The sequence below is a fragment of the Crotalus tigris genome, unplaced genomic scaffold, assembly GCF_016545835.1.
Source record: "Crotalus tigris isolate CLP2741 ecotype Arizona unplaced genomic scaffold, ASM1654583v1 scf7180000017871.4482833, whole genome shotgun sequence".
In the NCBI taxonomy this organism is placed as follows: domain Eukaryota; kingdom Metazoa; phylum Chordata; class Lepidosauria; order Squamata; family Viperidae; genus Crotalus; species Crotalus tigris.
This window is the reverse complement of record NW_024096690.1, coordinates 4256611-4274368: the sequence shown is the minus strand read 5'-3', so window position 1 is coordinate 4274368 and position 17758 is coordinate 4256611. Positions and strand designations below refer to the sequence as shown.

Sequence of the window (17758 nt, the reverse complement as noted above, 5' to 3'; positions counted from 1 at the left end):
ATCCAGGGTCTTTTTATGATGATTATTCCCATCCATTGTTTCAATGTATAATGGGTCCCAAAGTCATAAAAATGTTTAGATCTTCAGAGCCATTGTATAACAATTTCATATTAATTGAGGAATACTAGGATTCCATAACATCTGTTTTATATGTACCCAAAATAGGGTAACATAACACCATTTATCTGCCTTAACATTGTATATTGGATCCATACTTTCCAAAATTCCATTTTGTCAGAAACTCCACCTTTGCTTTGGTACAATATCTGTGGATTCAATTTGATAATATAAAGTGTTTATCAGCAATGCAAAACACCCAGCTAAATACATCCTGACCCAGCTATTACAACTCTGCCCCAGTTTCCCATTTTAATATATACTTTATCATACAGATCATCCTTCCACAACTTGGTACCCTCTAAATGTGTTTGGATTACAATTTTCAGAGGGCTATAGCCAGAGGCAATATTAGATGAGGAATCCAGCTTGGGGAGAGATTTAACTCCCAGATAAGATGGACTGCAGTTTGTAGGATTCCCCATCTAACATTGCCTCCGGCTATACACCAAGCATATTTAAAAGTACCAAGTTGTGGAAGGATACTGAATATTTCAAAAGGCATCATTGACAGATGACCTTCTCTCAAGTCTCTATCCAAGCCTCATTGGTGTAACAGATTTTTAGTCCTTGAAGTTTAAGTAAAATATTACTTAATATATATTTAATTCTAGTGCAGCCCCAAACCTCTTTTTTAACTTCTTCCTGTGCATTTAATATTTTAGTTAAGAATGGAAAGCCTCCTGTTGTTGCTTGATCTATAATTCTCAGCATATTTCATCTATTTCATTTACTTTAGCTGGAACAGCTAAGAATTATAGTTTGGCAGCTTCTAGAGAGCCACTGGCTATTATCTTAATTTTAGATATTCCCATTGCTTTATCTCTTCTACAGTTTTATCCCATGGGGTTTAATTGGCATTGTATTATTATTTTCATGGTTCTAATATCATTCCCACAGTAGCCTTATATTTAAAAAAAGCAGCTGAAGTGAGATAGATAAAAAGGGAGTTTTCATCACAATTGGAAAAACTTAGAATCCTTTCTTGCATATTCTTGAGCCTTGTTTTGTACCATCAGAAAAAGACTGCAAAAGAAACAGAACTATGATTGACATGCTAATTAAAGGCTGCTTGTGGAAAGGCTTAAAATACATCCATAGGGTGACAAAGGCAAGCAATGGCATTAATTGGAAAATATCTAGACATCATTTTATCTTCTTTTCAAGCTCCCAATTTATTTTCAAGTTACTACTCGAGCCAGTTTCCTTCATTGTGGTAAGACTTGTTAAACTTGGAGTGTCAAAGTTCTTGACAGTAATCTATTATATTAAGTCTAATATCTAATGTGCACCTAGGAAAAATAATTGAGCAATATTTATGAACTTACATATATCTTCATGCCCTTCTTTATAGAAAGGATTAGCTGCTTTCTGGTGTCTGAATAATAAATAAAAGCAACTCCACATAAGAACAGTCATTGATACTTCTTTAATCATTGTTCCTTGCACGTGTATCTAGCAGAATAAAAGAAGAGTTTGAGCATGTGTTTACAAAGCTCCCGAGAAGTCCTTTGGAGTTAATGTATTTTCCTATAATGACCAAACACATTAATCTGTTGTGTCTTTTAAAACAAACACCCAAAATATTAGCCTTGCAAGTAGTGATAGAATAGAATCATCATGCAGGAATGATGATCCTGATCCTGCTGGTAACTGTAAGCTGCTTAAAGTCATGTATGTAAGATGAGTAATTAAATGATAAATGAAATTTCTCTAAAACATAAGCAATTAATTGTCTCTGAAATATATCTTCCATTGGCACAATATATCTGTAGACACAGTGGGTTTCCTATTTAAGTTATCCTGAGAATCCTGGATATCACAAATAATCTTTGTTGCCATCAGTATAGACAAAACCCCTTTTTGCTGTCATCAAGCCCTTTTGGCCAGAATTCGAAGTCTGAATTTATTTAAGTCAGCTTACAGTCAGAAACATCTGTACTCAGATGTTTGGGAAAGCTCGTCAACTGTGTCAGTAAAGGGTTGTGTTAGTTATGGAGGTTTGGAGGAGATTAATCAGAATACTGTGGAGAGCCAAGAAAATGAATCAATGGATCATCAAACAAATCAACTCAAGGCACAAATGATTAGGCTCAAATTATTCTACTTCAGATGCATTATGCAAAGACCCAAGTCCCTAGAGAAGGCTTTAATGCTGGGAAAAGTGGAAGGGGAAGAGGATGATCAGGAGCAAAGTGAAAAAATTCAGTCACTATGGTGATAAATGCACTTGGAAAACTTGAAAGAGTAGGTTAGAATTGATCATCATGGAGAAAGTGATGTTTCTATGTGCTTAGTAAGAGTCAACCACAACTTGATGACACATAATCAATTATCAAGCTGTGGAGAGACAGCCGTTCTTTTACATTCTGATTTTATAATCCATCAAGATAAGATTGTTCAGTTTGTTAGTAGGCCAAATCTCTGGGGAGGGCATTGCCTGTATTGCATTAATACCATCTTGTGAAAACTTTGCTTCTTGTGTTTTAAGGCATAATGACTGCAAAATTATATTTTGCAACCTGGAAAAATTAGTGCAGTCTAATTTGTGTGGAGTAGCATGTGTGTTCATATGTTGCATATTCATTTCAGAAAGGATGAAAAAATCTAAACAAATAATACCAATTTGGTTTAATTTTCACTTATTATGAAGCTAATACATTGATGACTGTTTACTAGTTGCTGTCATTCATTGCTCATTCTTGTCACTGAAGTAGTAGAGATCTTTTGTATCACTGCCTTCAAGTCTTAACAATTACTTCCTTAAAATGATATGAAAGTTGCAGCTTTCCATTGGGGATATTCTTCATCAATTTAATATCTTCCCCAAGTACTGGATTTCATATTTTCCCTAGTCACATCAGCAAAGAGATTATGGGATCAGAGTCTATTTGTGAGTGCACAGGAAGGCTATTCCATAATATATGAATGAAACAACTGTGAATAAGAGGATAAAGCTGCTTTTCCTCACATACCAGGAATAAAGAGCTAATCTTAACTATCTGTTTGGAAAGGGTTCCGTGAAAGACATGACAGTTCACGTCTTCATAGGAATGGGCTGCCAGGCTCATTTTAAATTAGATCTTTTGGCATTTCTACTTGATACTATTCTAGACATTCATTTTTAAATACTGAATTTGGTCAAGTCAGACTTCATTGCAGTTAAAAACAAATGTATTTTAGGTTCCCAAACTACAGTTCTCAACCAAAGAACTTAAGAAATGTAGGTATGAAAAGAAATTTTGCAAAATATCTAAGAGAATCTAAAATTCTATACAAAAATTTATGTGTTATGATCTATATTTCAAAAGTTACGAAGAAAAAATTGAGAAAAAATAGCAGTTAGGAAGGCATTTCATCTGAAAAACAAATGTGCACGCAATAGGAAGGGTCTAAAGTGCATGTACAAATAATGACACCAGCTTTTTCTAACAAATTAACAGTCAGAATCTAAACAAATATTACTAGAAGATGAAAAAAGCAAAAAGAAGGTTAACGCAATTGCCTATCTCTGTTATTAGACTTAAAAATACACTGCTTAATGTCCAGTTGTGATGGATTATTGGCTTTCCAGATGATTTATATTTGTGGCATAGATATATTGCTTGTCATCATTTTATGTCTATGGAGATTCTCAGTTGTTTAGGGCTTTGGTTTCTACGTCTTCCATGTAGAGATTGGTCACATGGGGGACTGAACTGAACAACTGAAACTGTCACAGTAGTGAAGAAATGACTGCTACAAGATAGCACTTTAAGTGATGGAACCAACTTCAGCTCAGACCACATATGTGCCATGCTGGACTTCTGTTTGACCACTACCTATTTTAAATACAATGATGGTTTCTACAGATAAAAACACGGCTGCGCCATGGGTTCACCTATGTCCCCCATTGTGGCCGATCGCTACATGAAAGAGGTAGAAACCAATGCCCTAAATTCCTTTACAGGAATTCCACCCACTCATGGTATAGGTATGTGGACAATACTTGGGTCAAGATCAAAACACAGGAATTGGAAGCACTCACCAAACATACCAACTCTGTGGACAGATACATCACATTCACATGAGAAGATGTTAAGGAAAATAGTCTAGCCTTCCTAGACTGTGCAATACACATTAAGGAAGACAGAAACCTTAACACTGAAGTGTACAGAAAACCCACACATACAGATCAATATTTACATTTTGATTTTCACCACCCACTGGAGCACAAAATGAAATGATCAGAACCCTATACCACTGAACGTAAGGCCTGCTTGCCAGCAGAGGGGAAAGAAAAAGAACTAAAACATATCAAGAAAGCCCTCAGAACATGTGGCTATCCCAACTGGGCCTTCATCAAAACCCAAAAAAGACTTAGCAGGAACTCCTCCGTAACAGACAAGAAGAGAACAATAAACAAGGCAATGTTGTCATTCCATACGCTGCAGAAATATCGGAAAAGCTCAGGAGGCTTTTAACTCTAAACCCAAGAATATACTATGGCAGAAGCTTGTCCACCCCAAGGATAAAACACCCAGACACAAACTGAGCAACATGGTATATGCAGAACAATGCAGTGACTTTTCTTCTGAGGAGAGGCACATTTCCAAACAAATAGCCGTCATCCATTTTTATTATGTAAGAATATTTTGGAACCTATTTGGTAAGCAGAAGCCTTCTTGGGGACAAAGTTGATATTAAAAGCTAGTATTGCATAGAATACTGCTTATTTCCTTATTTCTTAATTAAAATAATCTAAAAGATATAAAGCCACAAGGGCAGAGAGCTTGGTAAACATCAGAAATGGTCTTCACAGGAACATCATTACTGTACCCATTATAGTGACAATCTGGAAACACACTGAAGTATTTTAATATGAATAAGACTTTAAACAAAAGCATTGGGTACAATATTTTATTTATACAAAAATATGATTAAGTACTTGAAAAAAATCTGATAAAGAGTTTAGATATGCAAACATTTCTCTTTTCATATATATTGTACTTTTAAGTTTTTCATGAAAAATTCATTTAAAAAAAATCTCTTTAAATGAACTAATACAAAAAAAGATAAAGGATTGTCAGGAGTTGAGTGCTCTCTCTGTTTTTTGCCAGTGCATGACAGACAAACACAACCCAGTTTCAGTGGGAAGACCTAGGCATGTTATGTTGCCAATTTAAATACTGACCTTACTTGAATCTCCTAAGCAGATAGGTCTGGAAGTGGATGGCTTCTATATAAGGCTAATTGTCTTATGAAAGCCTACCATGCTGTTCTTATTTTTTGATTGAATTGGTTGCTTCAAAGAAATCCTCAAAGAAAGCAGCTTCCTTTCTGCACTATGACTCACCAGCAAATGATTTTTAAAATTCTTCTAAATCCTGAAATAACATATAGCCATGACTCTCCATTAATAGATTTTTTTCCCATAATTTTGTCTAATCCTCTTTTTAGATCAATGCACCTCATTAAAAAAAAAACACCTTCATCCGTTTTAAGAGGGGCAGATCAGGTTGGGGAATCCTGGAGTCCATATCCCTTAAAGTTGCCTTAGTTAGGATACACTGAAGTAAAATTATTTATCTTCAACATGTTTTACAGTCCATCCATTCCATCTTTTCAAACAATACTATTTGGTGACAATTTTAGAAGAGTGACAACTTCAGGGATTTGCACTCAAGGCCTTCAGGCTGAACACCTAAACAAATGAGGTAAACAGTAGCAATATACAGTAACATTTAAAGTAGGCTCTAAAATTAGCAATTTAGGTATGCAGCACAGGATGTACCCTCCTTTCCGGTTTGAAAGAAAGTTCATTTTTATTTTCTGTGCAGCTGTTTTTCATGCTGCCATTCTAGGCAACCACCACGAGAGGTCATCAGATCCCATCACTATTCAACATTACACTTTTCTAAATCTACCTTACTAGTAACTCCAGTTTAGTATATTTCCTGTTACTTTAAAATCTGGTTTCTTTTTATTCAGTCTCTGCCCACTTAATGCTTAAATATTTATAAAACATTTAACACAAAAGGCAGACGCAGAATTTTTTTTAAAAAATAAATATTTTTCTCCATAAAGTTTTAAAAATTCCTATATGAATATATCTTTTCTTTCCTATTGAATACACAAAATAGGAACTCTCAGAAAAATCACCTATCTCCTACATGAAAAAGAATTGCACTTGTAATATATCTTTCAACTTAGAAGGATTGTTTCTGACTGGCATGGACTAATTTTAATGAAATGAAAAAAGAAAGGAAAGAATGCCTCCTGTTACAAAATAGTAGCTAACTTTCAAAAATGACCCATTACCAGAAATATCCCCATCCCAGTGTTCTGTTGGACTCCAACTGTTATCACAGGTTTGCAGTTCAATACATCTGGAGGGCACTAGGTTGGAGAAGGCATTTCTTGCAAGAAAACACAAAACAATTCAAATCCCGCCATTTAAAATTCCTGATGAAGCCAGCCCCAATTCTAAATATTTTGGAAGATTAAAACAACGTAAGCCTTGCCTGTGGGGATCAGTTTAGGAATGTATAGCATTTCCAAGCATTGACTGCAAGCAGGGTTGGCTACGATGTATGTTACAAGAACCAAAAGCAGTGTGTGCCCAGAGTTCGGAGCAAATTTTTGCCAAAGTATCATAGAAATCCAGATACTCAGGAAGGAATTCATCTGCTATTCCTTCTGGGCACAAAATCAAGTGTGAATTTAAGAGCTTAAGGAACTAGACATGATGTTATTGATCCAAAAGGGATGGAGGAAAAGAGGAGGAATCTACTTTTTCCAGAATGCATGGCAAATGCAAAACATCTGTTGCAATTATAATTGGTGCTTCTCAATTCCAGGGGGAAGACGGGGGGGGGGGGGAACCTGTAGTCAGTATGAAGGCTGAAAACATGAAGTACAAGTTGAAAGGAGGGGAGAGGTATTAATAATTGTTTGTTGACATTAAAGAACAACAAAAAAGAAAATCTTTGCAAATTCTATGTTTGAAGAGAAAAACAAAGAAAACCAAAATTCCTGACTGGGAATGGTCCAATAATCCATAAATTCTAAACATTAAACATTCAGGAACCAGCTGAATACCATTGCATAATGTCATTTTTTTAAAAAAAAAGCTCAAATATATCCAGTTGCTATTTGGTTTTTTTGCCCCTCATCTGAAAAAAAAAAAGGTGCAGCAATTGAAAGCATTTGTAGTGTAGTTACTTACAGTTTTTTATGGTTTGAGTGAGGTGAATAAAGCAATAGTGCTGCCAGTATTTTAGCAAACATTTGCAATTTTCTATCTATTAGAAGTTTCCTGGAAGACTCTGTACAGCTTTGTGTATGTGTATCTAGCATTGATCTTCCATAGTTTTATATACAAACCTTGATAAAGTGCAACTGTTATTGGCATGATAATATAGTCCTATTTTCTCAGGAAGCACCAACATAACTTATCTTATGGCACACTTAAGGAAGCGACTACTATGCCATGGCACGTGGCCCATTACGGTTGCCCCATAAAGTCATTCCTTGGTCTCTGGAGCTGCAGGATGGAAGAAAAAGCAGCTCTTCAGAGAGTCACAGAAGGTGGGTCCGATGGTAAAGATTCCTTCTTATTCCAAGGTTGAGCCCAGGGAACCTCAAAGGGAGAATTCCTCTGGTCTTGCCAGCTGTTACTTGGTGCTGTTGCCAGAGTTTTCTTCAGGGATCTTCTCTTCTGAGCTGCTTCTTCCCGAGAGTCCATCTTGATAATCAAAATCATTGAACCTCTCAGCTACGCACTGTGCCGTCAGCCGGGCCTCAGGATCATGGTCCCAACACTCAACAATAGTCTCGCACACCTTCTGGATACCCTGAAATGAGCACATAAAGCAACACCTTTGAACTCTGGAAGACACAGGACTCAATAAAAGGTTTAAAAAGCAGGTCTGCAAAGGGTACACGTGTATAAAAAAAATGTCCTCATATAACTATTCATGTAATAAATAGTAGTAATTGAGAAAATATAGAATTCTAATTTACAGCATCTATTCATGTTATATTAAGTGAAAACAAGAACCCCAGCTTTTCACAAGTTATAATAATTCAGGTTACTACTTTATGTAAGTCATTTTTTAAAGATGAATATACCCTGAAACATTAAGGAGTCATTATCTGCAACCCTACAATAAATATATTAAGTTCTGTTTTGTAATTAGAATTTTTACACTAAAATTATAGTTTTCTGTTTTGTTTTCCAACTGGGGAAGCTAGGTAATGGTGATGAGAATGCAGTTTGGGATTTTACTATGTATTTGCCATATTTAAAGAAGAGATGGCATTGGACAAATTAACAGATGTCTACTGAATTATCTTGAATGGACCAAGACATTTTCCTGGCTTGGGTAAAGCAGCAGTTACCACAGTATGCATAACACAGAAACAGCCAAACTATTCAGATGTTTGAGCAAAAAAATCCACCAAACATTTTTGGCAGCAATGCATACAAAATTAACAAAAATAATTTTTTAAAAATAGCAAAATAAGTAACCATCATGTTCATTCATGATTCCTGCAATTAATACATTCAGGCAGCTCCCACTAATACTTATTAGTAATGGCATGCCCTGGCCACTACCAGTTTTGTCAATAATTGTGGTATGAAAAATAAAAAGCAAAGTAAAAGGCATGAATTTCAAAATAACCCTATTGAAGAAAAAAGTTCAGCTTTTTGTGATGTGGTGACCAGAAATTTTTTTTAAGCATTTACCTGCCTTGCACTCGTCTGAAATCTGATTCATTAATCCATAGTTATATACTGCCAATTAAAAGTCTGGATGAATTTTCCTGTTTATCATAGAATGATGGTCTACATATGGAAACTGGATTCTGATTCTTATCTGATTCTGGATAGGTTCCTCTATCTGTGTCCTTATCTGAGACACAAAAGTATTCCACGATATTCAACTGATGCACGGGTTGATAAAGTGGAAGACCAAAAGGAAGTTAATTGGCACAAACTTCTTTTTGTGCTCCAAATTTCAGGTTTTAATCTAACATTCAAGTTATTGTGATGCTAATTACAGTTCTTTCATAATGCGAATTCCACTATAGGTATTTTATTCTAGAAAATAATGGCTAATTCCAGGCTTGTCAAGATATCGGGAAGATATTAATCATATGAGTATTTATGTAATGTCTTACCTCTAGCTCATGCATATTAATTCATTAAATTCTATGCTAAAATATTTGGCCTTTTATTTCAATGGAGAATTTTCTTGGTTATAAGTAAGAGTGAAAACTAGTCTGTCTTTTTTTTAATGCCACATTTAATTGTAAGATTTACTTCATAGTTGATTTTGACAATTGCCAACAATATAATTAGAATTATACAAATTATAGTTTTCTGCATTCTGAAACTACCAACATTAAGTTAAGTTGAATATTAAACACTGATATGAAATCATTAATGTGAACAAATTTCATTATAGAAATGAAAGAGAAAGTATAACCTTCATTTCAAAGGTAGTATTATGAAAAACAGGTATATAACAACAACGAAATTGCATGGAAAAACAGAAGGGTTAAATAAAGTGATAATAATTGTTTTAGGTTTAGAGTTTTATAAAAGAATTTAAAACCTTAGCAGCAACGTAAAAATACCACAGGCAGATTTTTTGACTGAAATCTAATACAAAGAATTATTTTACTGACTAAACATGGTCTATGGCACAGGTCGGCAACCTGCGGCTCCGGAGCCGCATGCGGCTCTTTGAGTCTTCCCCTGTGGCTCCCAGCCTCCTCTGCCTTTGCAGAGAGAGACAGAGACAGAGAGAGGCACTTGTGCTTCCCTGCTTTTCTCTCTCTCTCTCTCTCTCTCTGTGTGTGTGTGTGTGGGCGGAGCTCCTCCCTTTGCTGTGTCTCAGCAGGAAGGGCAGGAGAGAGCTAGCTAGCCCAGCTAGGCTGACTCAGGAATTCTGGGAGTTGAAGTCCATGAGTCATAAAAGAGACGAGGTTGCTTACCCCTGAGCTTGTTGGACAACAGCTTGAAGCTTGCCAGGTGAGCAGCAGATAGGAGGGGGGGGGAGAAAGAGAGAGAGAGAGGGAGGGAGGGAGGGAGGGAGGGAGGGAGGGAGAGAGAGAGAGAGAGAGAGTGGGGGGAGAGGAGTGGCAGACCAAGAGTAGATAGAGAGGGAGAGAGAGAGAGAAAGAGAGAGACCCTTTTGACATCTAAAATGAAGATAACACTGCATATATCCTTTTTTTACTTGTGTGTATATGTAATTTTATTTTCTTAAAGCATTCTCTTGGTGATCATTGTTTTAATAGTATGGATATTCCCAAAAGTGATATTTTTACTTTTATTTTTAATGTGTGTGTGTGTGTGTATATATATATGTATATATATATGTATGTATATATATATATATATATATATACACACACACACACACATACATACACAAACACACACACACATACATACACAAACACACATACATACACAAACACACACACACACACACACACACACACACACACACACACACCTATAATAAAGGTAAAAAAGGATATATGCAGTGTTATCTTCATTTTAGATATCAAAAGGGTTTTGTGGCTCCCGGTGTTTTGTTTTTGGTGGGAAACGGGTCCAAGTGGCTCTTGGGTTGCCTACCCCTGGTCTATGGCAATAAGATGCTCTGGTAAAAGAATAAAAGTGAGGGGGGTTCCATATTATTAAAATTGTATCAACTGAAAAGGCAGAATTGAGAGAAATAATGCAGCAGAAAAGGAATATAATAGAACAGAGCTGCAATCCTATCATCACTTTGCTGGGGCAGTGCTTCTAAGAAATTCATTACATTAACTAGCACTCCATACTGCAAGAGCTTTTTACAACTCTGAGTAATCTTAAGGCTCAATCTTTATTTGTTTTTTTTTCCTTTTAGTTTTTTGCCCATTGTTTTTGCTCCCTGAATGCAATGGTCCAGTAAACAGGACTTCAAGGGGAAGAACAGCATGTAGAAATAATAGTTGGAATTATATTTTAATATTAGTTTTAGTGTCTGGAATATAAAACATCTTTGGATCATTTCAAAAACTGAAATTATTTTCTATTGTGACCATTATATGTGACACCTGGCCAGTTTTGCCACGAACTGTCCTTTTCCAAAAATAATTGAGGCTTTGTCTTACCTGATGGTTGAGCCATGAACTAGGAATCTCAGGCCGTCCTCTGTCCCTCAAAACATTGTCCTTCATGCTTTCTACACAAGGATGTTCTCGTACTTTTGAACCAAATGGTGGCTCATAGTCTTTCACCTCTACTAGGAAAATAAGCAAAAATGAAGACACTTGGTTACACTAAGAAGATCAAAATCAAGATGTTCATGTTGGCCTCTTCTTGACAAAGTAGAATATGATGCTGCCAACTATTCTTTATGATATGAATTCAGTGCTGTATTGCATTTTTTGTTTCTGAGCCTTGCATTTTGCCAATATTGCTGGACTGCCTATCACTGCCATTTATCTGAGAAAAAAAAATATTGAAAAAGACACTGGGAGGTTGGGTGCATTCCTGAAATTTAAAACTTTGTCCTAGAAGCCTTAAATTATTGTGATGATCTCTAGAGATCAATAGAAATAGATAGTTAAAACCCCAAGCCTTCAAGAATCTGACAGGATTGTTTTTCTTATTCCTTTTTTTGCTAAGAAGTTAAAAAGATATTTAGAAAAATCAAATAAAACTAAACTCTAACAATAGAGTAAGCCAAGGCACAATTCTTAACAGCTCCAAAAGAAATTCAAACCAAACTCATTCCCCATCCATAAATCATTACAATTCTCAAACTGTGAGATCCTAAATGATCTGAGGTATATGCTGAAGCCTTTTTTCTTCTTCAAGTTTTGGCAAGATAATCCTGGAACAGACATGAAGACTGAACTAAGACAGAGCCAGAGGAAGGCAAGGGTGCATACAAAAATGTGCATTTACATATATTCTAAAAGCTGTTCTGCATTATGTAGTGTGCTTTATGTGTAAAAAAAAGCATGAGAGTTCTGAAAATATCTACTCAAAACTTCACTGTAAGTCTTAAATAGATTTCTTCAAACCCATAGCTTCATTTGTTTGCTGCTTATATTTTCCCCAACAAAAGAAATGAAGAAACAAGGTGGAAAAATGGAAAAACTTAAAGGCAACATCAATCCCAACCCAGATTTCATTTCTGCCATTTCTGTTGGTAAAGTCTAACAAGTTCACAACAAACATTTCTAGCCAGCTACATGACAAACTTAGATACATTCATATTACATGCCAAAGCTTCAACCTTTTTTTTTCTTTTGGTTTCCTATTTTGTTAATTTACATTTTAATTGTTGTGTGGATCCAGAAAATTGTTAAATTGTTAAATTCAATAATCAAGTACAACACTGTAGTATTGTTGGCTAAAATGCATCATTCACATATTTGGAATGATATAAAAATGCAGCTCAGTGTTATTTTATTTATTTATATCTTGCCTGTGTTATTTTTACAAATAACTCAAGGCAACGAATGTATCCAACACACCTTCCTGCTGATGGTACCTACTTAGTACTTTGTACTTAGTACCATCGGATATGTTTTTTCCTAGCCCATCTATAAATGGTAGGATTTGAATCAGGGAACTTATGCTTATTAGTATAATTTTATACAGAATCCTGGCATACACATGCACCCTATACGAGGGAAATGATTTGTCTTTCATCCAATGTATGGCAGATTTTAATTTATTTTTAATATTAAAAATAATTCTGTATTTATAGCAACAAAAGGTTCTGTTGTGGAGTGTCATGTAATTGCTCCTGCCAAACTACAGAGTGTCATGTGATTGCTCCTGCCAAACAGGAGTATGTATGAACTTAGGGTGAGCAGAGGCCTGTTCATGAATTTGAGAGGCGCATTGGGTTGGTGTTCCAAACGGCATGAAGTTGTACTTAAAATATTTACAGACAAGCACAAACCTATAAATGCATACACACATTCATAATCATTACTTCTGCAGGAGCAATCTGGGACTGTGGGAGCTGGACTGATTCCTGTGTTGGGAGGGACGACTAAGAAAATGGAGAGCTGAATTCTGGATTCGGCAGTGAGGAAAGAGATGAAAGCAAGCCAGAGGAACTGAAATGGAGAGGTATATGATGGCACAGTTTAGGCAGAAAAACTAAAAGAGAGGAATGAAAAAGATGGATCACCAAAAGCAAAAGCAAAGATTAGGTGGGAGAAGTGGCCAATGAGGCAGAAACAAAGGGATATGGAAGAGACAGTTGGGGAAACAAAAAGAGCAAGTCCAGAGAGGAGCAAACAGTGCAAGAAGAAGACAAAGAAGAGTAACAAAGCCATACTTTTTAAATTCATCTTATAAAGAATCCAAATTAAGTGGAATCCCTCCACTTGTGCCTTACGGTGGTGAAATTTCTAGATAAGAAAACTTTCTCAAAATTAAAAATAAAAGCACACAGTGAACTTTCCCTGGTCCAGTCTGCCTAGCTGCATATCTCTACCAGCAAGCTACAAATGATCTACAGCTATGTCTGAAACATGTTTTACAAGTACTTATTCTGGAAATTTTTATTTTCTTGCTTTCCCATGACTAATAGTACTTTAAATAGCCTTATTTATTTATTTATTTTGATAAACCACGTCATAGCAGAAAAATAAGGAAAAATAATATTTAGACCAGAGCCTGCTTTCTATCATGTCGGTTTTAGAATTGGTTTCTGCAGGCAACAAAAAGTTTTAGATTAGACCAATATACTGAATTGAACTGAAAGGGACCCAAGTCATTGTGGTTTCTTTGAGGAATGGTGTTTGCTGCATTTAAATGTTCATTTCATGTTCATTTCATATTTGCACAATTTCAAAAAGAGTCAAGGTCTATTCTAAGGGACAGATTCAATCATCCAACATACAATTTGCTTTCAGGACACCAATAGGCTGAGTAAGATAATTCCCTGAAATCTATTTTTGACATGAAAGGATGCAGGACAAAACTGAAACATGAACACAATAACAGACACAAAATATATTTCCTGGAGCCAGTGTAAGGAAACAAGTGTGACCTGAAGCACAATAAAGGGCATTTTACAAATGCCAGGCTTTCTTTTGTAGAGAAAAAAAGGAAGAAGCCAATGACTCAATTTAAAGGGAAATCAGCATACTTGCATAGGGTATTGTTTCTGTAGAACTGTCATTCAAGAGCGGGGGGGGGGGGGGGGCTACAGTTCATATGCTTAATTTTAATTTAAATGAAAACCAGTTCATTAAGAAGGCACATTTTGCTAACAACTGTTTGGAGAAAATAGCAGTTTTGCCTCTCTTTTTTTTTTGTCATGTTCTCATTATTTAAGTACTGATATTAAAAACTGAGAGAGCCATTTTGATGTAGTGGTTAAGGCACTAGGCTAGAAACCAGACAACCTTAAATTCTAATTCTGCCTTAGACACAAAGCCAGCTGGGGGACCTTGGGCTGGTCACTTTGTCTCAGCCTGAACCGAGAAGATGCAACGGCAAATTACTTCTGAAAAAACTTGCCAAGAAAACTGCAGGGACTTGTCCAGGTAATCTCTGAAATTATATACGATTGAATCAAATGACTGAATCAGTCATTTTTTAATGAAGTGAGAGAGTAAAAAAAAAGTCTGCATTTTCTCCTACTACATTTGATGCTTGTCTGCTATAGGCAATAAGAAATTAGTCATGGATTTGTATCTGAATACCAAAAGTTTTGGAGCACTTGAAAAATGAAGTGTAGACTACTTTTCTTCCAAAATATTTAGATTTATTTCTCCTGCCAAATACCAAAGTCCCAAGCCTTTCAACATACCAGTTTTCCATACTTTCATCCTTTATCCAAATGTGTTGTTTCAGACAAAGCGAGCAAACATTTCAAGTAATCCAGCATTGCTGAAAGAAGCTCAAAGAGCATAATAAGTTATTTAGAAAGGTATTTTTCAAACATTTTTGGATGACCTGGCTGATACTGACTAATTTCATATACATGCAATAAAGATACTGAAAAGAAGTGACTGTCAGATCACTTAAGGCTCAGCATGCTTTCCTTTCTCAGAGTATCCATGTCAGTTGCAAAGGCAAATTGTTTGGATGGAAATGGTATTTGTCACAATGCATAACATCTGGTGTACAGCTGTTGTGTTGACTAAACTTCCAAGCAGAGACCTCAAGCTTTCCTAAAAGCGGTATTGCTTTTCTAAAGCAATTTCTAAATATGGCTTCTAAATTACTCTCTAGTGAAATATTGGGCAAGCTATAACTTCTTTCCACATTTTGTCCGAAAACCAATTAAATAGTCTTTCCTAAGGTTGTATAATTTACAATTATATTGATAATCGTATCTTCTGTTTAGAGATAAGGTCAGCTCAAAAAGATTAAAATTATACTGAGGCTCTACGTAAAAGATATTTACTTCAACTTCACCTTACAGGAATCCACAACCATTCCACATACCATAGACTCATTCTTGAAAGACTCTTTGTCATAAAATTGGCATTTAAATTAAAATAAGTATGTACTTAAAAACAAATATCACAGACCATATGGTTTCCCCTATCCCTGTTTTTATAACTATTTAAAAATCTCTGTATGCTGATGACATACCCTGATATTCGAAATTGCAACAGATATGCAACTCCAATAATAAAAGGACAAAAAATAATTAAAAACAGGTTCTATTTTGGTTCATAATTTGAAGACTGCCCACTTAAGGACTATTTGAAATTATGACAACCTTGGAAAGTTACTTACAAGCCATCTGCAAAGTGTTTAGCAACGTATAAAATTGGCTGCGGCATTCTGTGGTCATGTGAGCATGTTTTGAAAAAAGCGGCAAAAAACCCACATTCAAAAAGCTGGATTTGGACTTACAACTACATGATTGTTTTAATGACTGCAATGACTCACGACTTTAAGACTGTCATAAAAATGGTTAAAAATTGAATTGACTCAATTTGTGACTGCAACAACGTATAATCAAAATTCTGGACTCAATTTTGGTTGTAAGTCAAAGACTATCTGTGTATTATAGACAACAGTTATATCCGGAAACTTTTCAGAAATCCATCCCATTTTCTTAGATTTATTTGACAAAAGTCTCCTAGCATTATTTCATATATATATATATATATATATGTATCTACTATCACAATCATTTGTTATAGCCTGCAACTTCTTTGCTTTATTAAATTCTAAGCTCCCTGTATTGTTCTTCAAGCATATGCCTACTTCACCTACATAATTAACATTTGCATGGTGCACTGTGATGCTCAAAGATCCTTTTTTAAAAAAAGAGATTGATATTGTACTCTATCCTTTTTGATCTAGAATAGCACATTCTTTTGTTTCAGTTTTAGGCAGCTCTGTAACTTCATGAGCATAGCTGCAATGAGGGTGGTGTTTTTTACCTAGGCACTATTCCAGGGTACTCAAACAGAAACAGGAAAGATCACAAGAATCAGCAACGATGCAAGAATATTCCTGAATAAACAGTTCATCCAGGCCTTAAAAAGGGGAAACCTTGAAATGAAGTTAGGTGGAGTTGTAAGAGTAATGTTCTTCCTTCACCCCAACCCTATCAGGTTTTCATTTTCTTTATCAAAATGAAAGTCTAGCTGGGACCCTCATACTTTGAGGCACTTTGACCCCCTAAGATGATAAATGATTTTTTATGAACTCTCCTCATACATAAAATGAGTAATTAGATAAGAAATAAATATACCACTAGTTTTCCATAACTACATTTTAATCTTTGGATCTCAAAAGTCATACTATTACATTAGTTCCTGTGACTATACCCAACTGAAATAGAAGAGTTTTGAGAGTCCTCCTTGTGGAAAACAGTTGAAGTCCACTCCATGCTTCCCTTCTCCCTTGATTTACTGTGTGGTTGCCCTAGGCCAGGGGTAGGCAACCCTGGCTTTTTTAAGACTCGTGGACTTCAACTCCCAGAATTCCTGAGCCAGCGCTCAGGAATTCTGGGAGTTGAAGCCCACAAGTCATAGAAGAGCCAAAGTTGCCTACCCCTACCCTAGGCAAAGCAGGCAAAAATTTTATCATCATTGTCTATGCAAATGTGATCAGATTTAAAAAGATTATTAGATCCAACTCTTTGCTGATCATACAGCTCCAAAGGACTATGGCTACAATTCAAAAGCCCTGGTGTAATTACACATTATAAACTAAGGTCCAAAGTATTTAATGGTCTGTATATATAATCTCTCTCAACAAACCGATCTGTTCAGATCAATTAAATATGATTCTGGAATGAGCACTGGTACTGCTGTGGAGAACTGTGGAGTCACAGAAATCAGGAAATTTCCACCAAAACCAGCAGTGATAAAACCAGCTTTCTTGAATAGAACTGCTGGAAGGGAGGGGATCTGTATTTCCCATGTTCCAATTAACCCATTCAAAGGAGCTTATTTCCTGCTACCCATGATCTGGACTCCATTTCCCCTCCCCCAATGACTTTGCTTAGGATTGATAAGAACAAGGATGAACAATATGTGCAGATGTTTATTTGTTAATCTCTATACCAGCAAGACTGTCTGCTCTTGGTTTCAAACATGCTAAATAAGATAGCTTGATGGCTAACTCACTAGTGCTAAAACTGCCTGAAAT

At 35.8% G+C, this 17758-nt stretch overlaps 1 protein-coding gene across 8 annotated transcripts in view; it reads right to left on the bottom strand.

Annotated features, from left to right (window-relative positions):
- Window positions 1-5002: 5002 nt before the first annotated feature.
- The window catches only part of TGFBR2 (transforming growth factor beta receptor 2), a 60422-nt gene continuing 47666 nt past the window's right edge, over window positions 5003-17758 (bottom strand). For 5 of the 8 annotated variants that reach the window (XM_039343749.1, XM_039343757.1, XM_039343751.1 and 2 more), the window contains 2 exons: window positions 11275-11405; window positions 5003-7952 (listed from right to left, as the gene is read on the bottom strand). In XM_039343749.1, coding sequence (XP_039199683.1) covers window positions 7773-7952; window positions 11275-11405 — 311 coding nt within the window. In that variant the 3' untranslated portion in view covers window positions 5003-7772. Of the gene's footprint in view, window positions 7953-11274; window positions 11406-14948; window positions 15029-17758 lie in introns of those variants that run through there. The other 3 variants (XM_039343750.1, XM_039343755.1, XM_039343756.1) reach the window with 3 other exon arrangements.